At 42.5% G+C, this 10,677-nt stretch overlaps 1 protein-coding gene across 1 annotated transcript in view; it reads left to right on the top strand.

Moving 5' to 3' along the window:
* The window catches only part of SAMHD1 (SAM and HD domain containing deoxynucleoside triphosphate triphosphohydrolase 1), a 60,163-nt gene that overhangs the window by 3,246 nt on the left and 46,240 nt on the right, over positions 1-10,677 (top strand). Inside the window, exons 2-3 of the mRNA XM_017859095.1 lie at positions 1,185-1,251; positions 6,938-7,010. Coding sequence (XP_017714584.1) covers positions 1,185-1,251; positions 6,938-7,010 — 140 coding nt within the window. The remainder of the gene's footprint in view (positions 1-1,184; positions 1,252-6,937; positions 7,011-10,677) is intronic.

The raw sequence follows: 10,677 nt of genomic DNA, 5'->3' as shown, positions 1-10,677 counted from the left end.
AGTCCAGTTTTTTTTTTTTTTTATTTGGCAAGCCAAGCACAAGGTACAGTGTCCCTTTTCTCATTATGGAATACAGCCTCACAAGAAGTCTGAAATAAGTTGCTATACTCAACACATTTTACCAATGACGTATGCGAGGTCCAAAGATGTAAAGTAACTTTTCAGAGATCACACCACTACAAAAAAGAGCTAGATTTTTTAAGGTTAGGTCTTTGGACTCCAGAACTCACATGATCTATACCTTAACAAGTGTTCTCATCAAAAACCACTGGAGGCCTGGCCCAGTAGCTCACACCTATAATCCCAGCACTTTGGGAGGCCAATGTGGGAAGATCACTTGAGCCCAGGAGTTCAAGATCAGCCTGCGCAACATCAGAAGACCTCAACTTTACAAAAAAAAATAATAAATAAAAAACTAGCTAGGTGCAGTGGTACACACCTGTGGTCCCAGCTACTCAGGAGGCTGAGGCAGGAGGATCGCTTGAGCCCAGGAGGTCAAGGCTGCAGTGAGCTGTGATCGCACCACTGCACTCCAACCTGGGCAACAAAGCAAAACCCTGTCTCAAAAAAAATAAAAGAAAAGAAAATAGCTCAGAGTTCTGGAATTTGAGGTCAGGAAAGATTAGAATTAATTGTATAGAAAGAGAAAGGAAAAAACCCAACTATACACACACATATACACATATATATATAGAGAGAGAGAGAGATAGGACTCTTTCAAATCACGGAGTATTGAGTGCTTTCCCAGGAGGTTTGAGAAAAATCAACACTTTAAGCACTCTTGAATCCAGGGTTTTAGCTTGTTAATTCTAAGAACAATAGACTTACATTTCCTTCCCTCCCCAACTCAAACCTTCCCTGTTTAAAAGGAAGCTGCTGACCTGGCAAAACCACAACAGGTAGTCAGGTTTCACTTTCCTTTTGCGACTGGTTTTCTTGGAACTAATTTACACAAATAATTTTGAAATTTTCACGTGATTTATCAAAAAAATGCTTCTTGGTTAGTTATTTAATTAAAATTAAGTCTTTACAAGTAGCAGATCAAAAAAATGGTACTTGGCACAGTCCATTGCCTGTAGTGGGTACTCTATTATGTGGATCTGGGTAAATGTTGGTGGATCCAAATTGAAAGAAAATGAAAAACATATGTTGTATACATTGAATTTGTCTTTTTTCTTCCATAGAAAACAAAATCACAGGCGCATTACTGCCCTGTCTTGATGAGTCTCGTTTTGAAAATCTTGGAGTAAGGTAAGAATGAAGAAATAAATTCACATTATAACCAAACACACTTTATCCATCTTTCAGGGACAAAGCCCAAAATCTCTGATATAAACTGTCCTCATTTTAAATCTATGAAGTGCTTTAAAACAGCAGAATCCCTTGCCTGCTGGTTTTGTTTGTTCGTTTGTTTTTTTGAGACAGTCTCTTGTTCACCCAGGCTGGAGTATCTCGGCTCACTGCAACCTCCGCCTCCCGGCTTCAAGTTATTCTCCTGCCTGAGCCTCCTGAGTAGCTAGGATTACAGGTGCCCACCACCATGCCCCACTAATTTTTTTTTGTTGTTGTTTGTTTTTGTTTTCGTTTTTGTTTTTTGAGATGGAGTCTTGCTCTGTCACCCAGGCTGGAGTGCAGTGGCGTGATCTTGGCTCACTGCAAGCTCTGCCTCCCGGGTTCATGCCATTCTCCTGCCTCAGCCTCCCGAGTAGCTGGGACTACAGGCGCCCACCACCACGCCCAGCTAATTTTTTGTGTTTTTAGTAGAGACAGGGTTTCACCATGTTAGCCAGACTGGTCTCGATCTCCTGACCTCGTGATCCGCCCTACTCGGCCTCCCAAAGTGCTGGTATTACCACGCCAGGCTGCCCCACTAATTTTTGTACTTTTAGTAGAGATGGGGTTTTGCCATGTTGGCCAGACTCGTCTTGAACTCCTGGCCTCAAGTGATCCACCCTCCTCTGCCTCCCAAAGTGCTGGGATTATAGGTGTGAGCCACCTCACCTGGCCACCTGCTATTTGTTTTCGCTGTACAAATCCTATGTTTGCTATTACTGTTTATTCCTATTTAGTTTATTTTTAATTTAATTAATTACTTAATTAATTTTTTGAGACAGAGTCTCACTCTGTCACCCAGATTGGAGTGCAATGGTGTGATCTCAGCTCACTGAACCCCCCGGGTTCAAACCATTCTCCTGCCTCAGCTTCCCGAGTAGCTGGGATTACAGGCACACACCACCATGCCTGGCTAAGTTTTGTATTTTTAGTAGAGACAGGGTTTCACCATGTTGGCCAGGCTGGTCTCGAACTCCTGACCTCAGGTGATCTGCCCGCCTTGGCCTCCCAAAGTGCTGGGATTACAGGTGTAAGCCACCGTGTCCGGCCTTATTCCTATTTCAAATAATTTTGCAGACAAACCTTCATCAAGTTTGTAGTGACCAACTTTTTACTCTCAAGTTCAGAATAATTGAATTATACACACTGGGAAATACATAAGAACCAACAGGGAAAAAATGTTAGTAAGAAAACCAAGGCTACATCCCTACCTTGAGCATATTTCTAGGTTTTCCTAAAGATTGAAATATGCCCTCATATTAGATTAAAAGACTCTATGCAAAACAGGCACTTTTTAGTTGTATAATTTGGGAGATGTCATTTAACCCTTCAATTTCTGTACCTGTAAAATGGATAGCAATAACGAGATGATGTACATAAAGTGATGAAGCATATGATTAACTCTTAGTAAATTTTATAGATAGTGATAAAGCAAGACCCCATCTCTACAGAAAATTAAAAAATTAGCCGGGCACTGTGCATGCACCTGTAGTCCCACCTACTCCGGAGGCTGAAGCAGGAAGATCCCTTGAGCCCAGGAGTTCAAGGTTGTAGTGATCTATGATAAGCTCCTGGACTCCAGCCTGAGCAGCAGAATAAGACCCTATCTTAGATAGGTAGGTAGATAGGTAGGTAGGTAGTTAGAGAGATAGATACATACATACATACATACATACATACATAGTCCCATGGATCCATCTCTGTGTATGGCTGTAGGTTCTAGTGTCTAGATTAGAGTGGGGCTCCTTTAAAGATCTCAGTTGAGGATCTGGTGTTTAAATACTTCTTTTTTTTTTTTTTTGAGACAGAGTTTCGCTCTTGTTGCCCAGGCTGGAGTGCAATGGCGTGATATTGGCTCACCGTAACCTCCACCTCCCAGGTTCAAGCGATTCTCTTGCCTCAGCCTCCCAAGTAGCTGGGATTACAGGCATGTGCCACCATGCCCAGTTAATTTTGTATTTTTAGTAGAGACGGTGTTTCTCTATGTTGGTCAGGCTGGTCTCGAACTCCTGACCTCGGGTGACCCATCCACCTCTGCCTCCCAAAAGTTCTGGGATTACAGACGTGAGCCACTGCGCCCAGCCTTAAATACTTCTTAAAATAAAAATTTTGTTTCTGTTAGAGAATTGGCCTTCTCTTCTGAAATTTTACTTAGTTACATGTTGTTTGTGGTAACAGTAACCAAAGAATCAAAACAAAGGATTATACTGAATTACTTCCTGCACTGTTGCTTAGGTAATTGATAACAGAGGTGGACTGTGAAACAAGATCACTGCAGAACACTTAACTGACTTCCAGTAAATATCCTTTGGATCAGAATCTCCAGGGACCTCATCTTGGCTCGCTCTTTTTTTTTTTTTTTTTTTTTTTGAGACGAAGTCTCTTTCTGTTGCCCAGGCTGGAGTTCGAGTTCAGTAGTGCAATCTCGGCTCATTGCAACCTCCGCCTCCTGGGTTCAAGCGATTCTCCTGCCTCAGCCTCCTAAGTAACTGGGACTACCGGCGTGTGCCACCACGCTCAGCTAATTTTTTTGTATGTTTAGTAGAGATGGGGTTTCACCGTGTTAGCCAGGATGGTCTCAATCTCCCGACCTTGTGATCTGCCCACCTCGGCCTCTCAAAGTTTGTTTTTTTTTGTTTTGTTTTGAGATGTAGTCTTGCTCTGTCACTCAGGCTGGAGTGCAGTGGCGTGATCTTGGCTCACTGCACCCTCCACCTCCCAGGTTCAAGTGATTCTACCACCTCAGCCTCCCAAGTAGCTGGGACTACAGGTGTACACCACCATGCCTGGCTAATTTTCGTATTTTTAGTAGAGACAGGGTTTCACTATGTTGGCCAGGGTGGTCTTGAACTCCTGACCTTGTGATCCGCCCACCTCAGCCTCCCAAAGTGCTGGGATTAAGGGCGTGAGTCACCGCGCCTGGCATGCCTCTTTCGTAACCACATTTCAGCTCTCTCAGTCTTCTCAAAGCCCCCCTTATTACTTATTTCTTGTATATAATAGTTGCTTACTATTGGGCCTGAATGGAATTTGTTCCAATACAGTCTTTCTTTTCAAGGGAGCCATGTGTGTCTTTGTGGACCCAAGTGCTATTGATTCATTCAGTGAATATTTTTGGAAAGCTATGTACTAGGCATTCTTCCATGAACTTGGGGCACATGAGTGAACAAAACAGACAGAATTCCAGAAGGAACACTATATTGCACGTCTCTGTGCCCTACCTCATAACTCAAATTCTGTAGGACTCCTTAAAGCTGTATTGTTCTGTATCGTAACAACTAGCTTCATGTTTAAATTAATTAGAAGTAAATTAAATAAAAAATTCCTCATTTACACTAGTCATATTTCAAGTACTCAGTAGTCACTATGGCTAGAGGCTACTGTGTTGGACAGAGCAGATATAGAACATTTCCATCATCGCAGAAAGTTCTACTGGACAGTGCTGCCTTACAGGTTGCCAGTGGGATTAGCCTTACCCACCGCTCCATCCAGTTGCTCACGGTTAATACCAATGCAATTGACTGGTTAATGGACCTTTGTACTATTTTTATCGAATTTCCTACTTTACCCTTCCTAGATCCCCCAATCCCTGTACCCAGAGTTCACACCCCAAGATTAATTACTTGCAAGCTCTTATCCTGGACCCTGCTTTCTAGGGAGAATCCAGCTTAGACAAGCACTCCTAGTAGGCTGTCAATTTTATGAACAACCATTGATTTATAAAGGTTTTTTTAAGAAGTAAGGAACAGGCCAGGCGTGGTGGCTCAGGTCTGAAATCCCAGCACTTTGGGAGGCCAAGGCGGGCAGATCACAAGGTCAGGAGATCGAGACCATCCTGGCTAACACAGTGAAACCCCGTCTCTACTAAAAATACAAAAACAAAAAAAAAGTAACTGGGCGTGGTGACGGGCGGCTGTAGTCCCACCTACTCGGAGGCTGAGGTGGGAGAATGGTGTGAACCTGGGAGGTGGAGCTTGCAGTGAGCCAAAATTGCGTCACTGCACTCCAGCCTGAGTGACAGAGTAAGACTCCAATTCAAAAAAAAAAGGAGAGGTAAGAAACATTGTCACATTAAATATACATGTCAGTTGTAAGAAGCATTAAATTTCAGAAATGTTGGAACACAGGAATAAAATTATTTTGTAGTCTAAATATCCTGGCCCATGACTTCTTTAAATCTTTATTTAACGCCATGTCCTTTGCTAAACAAAACAAAACAACTCCCTGGTTTTGGGTGATTATTTTTATATACTCTGATCAGTGATTTTGGTTTTGTTTTGTTTTGTTTTTGAGACAGAGTTTTGCTCTTGTTGCCCAGGCTGGGGTGCAATGGTGCGATCTCAGCTTACTGCAACCTCTGCCTCCTGGGTTCAAGCAATTCTCCTGCCTCAGCCTTCTGAGTAGCTGGGATTATAGGCATGCGCCACCACCACGCCTGGCTAATTTTGTATTTTTAGTAGAGATGGGATTTCTCCATGTTGGTCAGGCTTGTCTCGAACTCCCGACCTCAGGTGATCCGCCCACCTCGGCCTCCCAAAGTGCTGGGATTACAGGCGTAAGCCACTGTGCCCGGCCGATTTTTGGGTTTTAAGTGATGAATACTGAGTGTCCGTTTAGGAAAACAGTAGGTGGCCATGGGGTTAGTTTAGGTTTGATACTTTATGCTGTGACTCTGGTTATGCTCAACTGTGTGACTCCCCTTAACCTGAGTCCACCTATAAGTACTTCTGAAAGCCTAGCTTTGCACTGTGCTTGTTATGTCAAACTGATGAGGAGGATAGGGGAATGGGAAAACATGAAATATGCTGCTTTTTAATTTATCAGTTGTAATAATGCTTCTATGTATCCCAAGAAATCATTCTTAAGTGTTCTTATTACCGTGGGTCTCAGGGTACACCATAGAGGCCAGTGTAGTGCCTCTGACTCCCAGTCTATGTATGACTTATAGAAAGATACTTTTTTTCAATCTGGTTAGCTAGTAGATCAGTAATACCCTTCGACTGCACCCTCTGTTGACACCCAGCCAAGAGGGAGGAGGATATGCTGGGTCCAACTAGTAATTGTAAATGAAGCAGGATGATGAATCACAGGACTTTGAGCTGTTCAAATTTAATTCCCATTATGTATTTTCTTGAAACTGGAGCATTAATGAGGGATTACTGACAATGGAAAATGAATATAAATAAAGTTAAGGCCTTCATATGTATTTCATTCATGCTTGAGTCATACCTGGTGCTCATAAATCAATCCAGGATTACGAGGGTAGATGTTGACTTCAGTCTGGTTAAAATGAAGTACAGCATGAGCATTGAGTAGACATGAAGCAGATGTGGACTTTTTCAAGTCGTAAGTTTATCAAGAGAGAAGAGGATCAAGGACAGAAGCCTGGGGGAGGCCTACATTGATTCAGCAGGAGAGTTCCCTATCTTAGCAGCAAAGGAAGGAGACAGTTTCTAGGAGGAGTATGTTTGAATTATTGATTGTTCCTTCCAATCTAACTTCAATGTTACTGTAGGTTATCTAAAGTTGATTATGTCTACTATATGCTACAGGGATTATTATTAAGCAAATAATGATAGACTTGCTTATCCTGTTGTAATTTTAGTTCCTTGGGGGAGAGGAAGAAGCTGCTTAGTTATATCCAGCGATTGGGTCAAATCCACATTGATACAATGAAGGTAAGAGGATCTGAGTTTTTTGTTTTTTTTTTTTTAATATAAAGTGATATAACTCAATTATGTAAAATTCATTTTGAAGAGAATAGGAGGAAACCTACTTCTCAGTGATGGAACTGCGAGTAGTAGATCTTTTCTTTTTTTTTTTTTTTTTGAGACGGAGTCTCGCTCTGTCGCCCATTCTGGAGTACAGTGGCGCAATCTCGGCTCACTGCAAGCTGCGCCTCCCGGGTTCATGCCATTCTCCTGCCTCAGCCTCCTGAGTACCTGGGACTACAGGCACCCTCCACCATGCCCAGCTAATTTTTTGTATTTTTAGTAGAGACGGGGTTTCACCGTGTTAGCCAGGATGGTCTCGATCTTCTGACCTTATGATCCACCCGCCTTGGCCTCCCAAAGTTCTGGGATTACAGGCGTGAGCCACCGCACCCGGCGAGTAGTGGATCTTTTCTAAACTTTCTGCACTTTCTAAAATGAGCACAGAGTATTTAAATGAGAAGAAGAACTAAAATATGTTAAGCATACAGAAAAGCATAAGTAGACCACTACCCAACTTGTCCAATCTTAATATTTTGCCTAATTTGCTTCAAGTCTGTTATTTTTAGAGCAAAATATTAGAAATTATTGAAGACCTCCTTTGTACATTCTTTTATTTTATTTTATTTTTTTTTTTAATGAAATTGGGTCTTGCTCTGTCATCCAGGCTAGAGTACAGTGGCCCAATCTCAGCTCACTCCAACCTCCATCTCCCTGGCTCAAGTGATCCTTCCATCTCAGCCACCCCAGTAGCTTGAACTATGGGTGCACACCACCACACCTGGCTAATTTTGTTTTGTTTTGTTTTTTTTTTTCATACGAAGTCTGCTCTGTTGCCCAGGCTGGAGTGCAGTGGCGCGATCTTATAGAGCAGGATCTGAAATAACTCAAATACATACTTTAATTTTGCTTTTGCAAGTTACATGTTGGCCGGGCTGACCTCAAACTCCTGACTTCATGATCTGCCTGCCTCGGCCTTCCAAAGTGTTGGGATTATAGGCATGAGCCACTGTGCCCAGCCAATAATATATTTTTGAAGTAATATTTAAGGCAGTCAGTGGTTTCAATTGCCCACTTTTATTCTTTTTTCTATTTTTCTTTAAAAGAAAATAGTTTTTTTCTTTCTGTTGACCAGGTATGGTGGCTCACACAGTAATCCCAGCACTTTGGGAGGCCAAGGTGGGTGGATCACTTGAGCCCCTAAGTTCAAGACCAGCCTGGGCAACATGGTGAAACTCCATCTACAAACAATAGAAAAATTAGCTGGGTGTGGTGGTGCACACCTGTAGTCCCAGCTACTTGGGAGGCTGATTTAGGAAAATCACCTGAACCCAGGGAGGTCGAGGCTTCAGTGAGTCATGATCACACCACTGTACTCCAGCCTGGGCAACAGAGTGAGACCCTGTCTCAAAAAAAAAAAACCACCAACATTGTTTAACTTAATTTATAAATTATAAATGATAGTTGTTGGAAATAGATTTTCAAACTACCGAATCACTGCCTAGTAATGAAATCAATACCTTAAATGAATTTAACTTCATCAGCAGTGCAGTTCAGCAAAGAATTGACCTAGTTTGCTACTCAGCTGCAGCCCTCGAGGATTTCTTCCCTAATTTGATACCTACCTAACTTGATACTTAAAACATAAATAGCTTTATTGAGATATAATTCACAAGTTGTATGATTCACTCATTTTTAGTGTGCAAGACAGTGCTTTTTAGAAAGTTCACAGTGTTGTTCAATCACACAGAATTTTATTTGAGTTGTAAGAGTTCTTTACATGTTCTGGATGTAAATCCTTATGGGAGATATGATACACAAATAATTTTTCCTAGTCTGTGGGTTGTCTTTTTACTTTTTTGGTGGTGGTCTTTGGATCATGAAAGTTTTAAGTTTTTATGTAATCCAATTTATATTTGTTTGTTCATTTGTGTCTTGTACTTTTAGTGTCATATTTAAGAAACCATTGCCGAACCCAAGGTCACCACGGTTTGTTCTTGTCACAGTGTTCTTTATGCTAAATTTAGTTCAGTTGGCCTCTGAAGCTGAGATTGTGTAATGGTGAAGAAGGAGTGCAGTGTTTGACATAATGAGGACTAATTTTTCAAATGTATCAATGAATCTTTTTTTTTTTTGAGACAGAGTCTTGCTCTGTTGCCCAAGCTGGAGTGCAGTGGCACAATCTCAGCTCACTGCAACCTTCGCCTCCCGGGTTCAAGTGATTTTCCTGCCTCAGCCTCCTGAGTAGCTGGGATAACAGGCGCCCACCATCACTCCTGGCTAATTTTTGTATTTTTAGTAGAGATGGGATTTTGTCATGTTGGTCAGGCTGGTTGCGAACTCCTGACCTCAGGTAATCCACCTGCCTCGGCCTCCCAAAGTGCTGGCATTACAGGCGTGAGCCACCGTGCCCTGCCAGAAACCCCATCTCTACCAAAAAAAGAAAAATTAGACAGGCATGGTATAGTTCCAGCTACTTGGGAAGCTGAGGTGGGAGGATCGCTTGAACTTGGGAGGCAGAGGTTGCAGTGAGCCATGATTGTACCACTGTACTCCAGCCTATGTGATAGAACTAGACTGTCTCAAAAAAAAAAACAAAAAAAAGACAGTTATTACACCTGAAAAATTTACAGTGAAGGCGTTTAGGTCCTTAAATGGTTTAAAAGTAGATTTTAGCCAGGCGCTGTGGCTCATGCCTGTAATTCCAGCACTTTGGGAGGCTGAGGCGGGCGGATCATGAGGTCAGGAGTTCGAGACCAGTTTGGCCAATATAGTGAAACCCCGTCTCAACTAAAAATACAAAAAAAAGTAGCTGGGCATGTTGGTGCACGCCGGTAGTCCCAGCTACTTAGGAAGCTGAGGCAGGAGAATCGCTTGAACCCAGGAGGTGGAGGTTGCAGTGAGCCAAGACTGCACCACTGAACTCTAGCCTGGGTGACAGAGTGAGACTCTGTCTCAAAAATAAAGAAATAGCTGGGTGCTGTGGTCTCTATCTCCTAACATCATGATCCGTTCACCTCGGCCTCCCAAAGTGCTGGGATTACAGACGTGAGCCACCATGCCTGGCCATATTTGTATATCTAAACTTAGAAAAGGCAGTAAAACTATGGTAAAAATGATTTTTTTTAAAACCCTTTAGGAGGCCAAAGGTGCAACGATTGCTTGAGGCCAGGAGTTGGAGGCCAGCCTGGGCAATATAGCAAGACCTTGTCTCCACAAAGAATAAAAATAAATTAGCTAGGTATGGTGGTACATGCCTGCAGTCCCAGCTATTTGGGAGGCTGAGGCAGGAGGATCCCTTGAGCCTCGGAGTTTGAGGCTACAGTAAGCTATGGTTGTGCCTGTGAATAGCCAACGCACTGCAGCCTGGTGAGAAAACGAGACCCTGTCTCTAACAAAAACACCACACACACACAAATACATTGTTCAGCTGTACAAAATTATTTTCTTTTTATCTTCTTTTTTTGAGACAGAGTTTCTCTCTGTCGCCCAGGCTGAAGTGTTGTGGCACAATAGTAGGTTACTGCAGGCTTGATCCCCTGGGACTCAAGGGATCTTCCTACCTCAGCCTCTAGAGTACCTGGGACTACAGATGTGCGCCACTGCATTTTTTTTTTTTTTTTTTTTTTTTTTT

Source organism: Rhinopithecus bieti, unplaced genomic scaffold (genome assembly GCF_001698545.2).
Source record: "Rhinopithecus bieti isolate Rb0 unplaced genomic scaffold, ASM169854v2 scaffold_38981, whole genome shotgun sequence".
Classification (NCBI taxonomy): domain Eukaryota; kingdom Metazoa; phylum Chordata; class Mammalia; order Primates; family Cercopithecidae; genus Rhinopithecus; species Rhinopithecus bieti.
The sequence above is the reverse complement of the archived record's forward strand: the minus strand, read 5'-3'. Positions and strand labels throughout refer to the sequence as shown.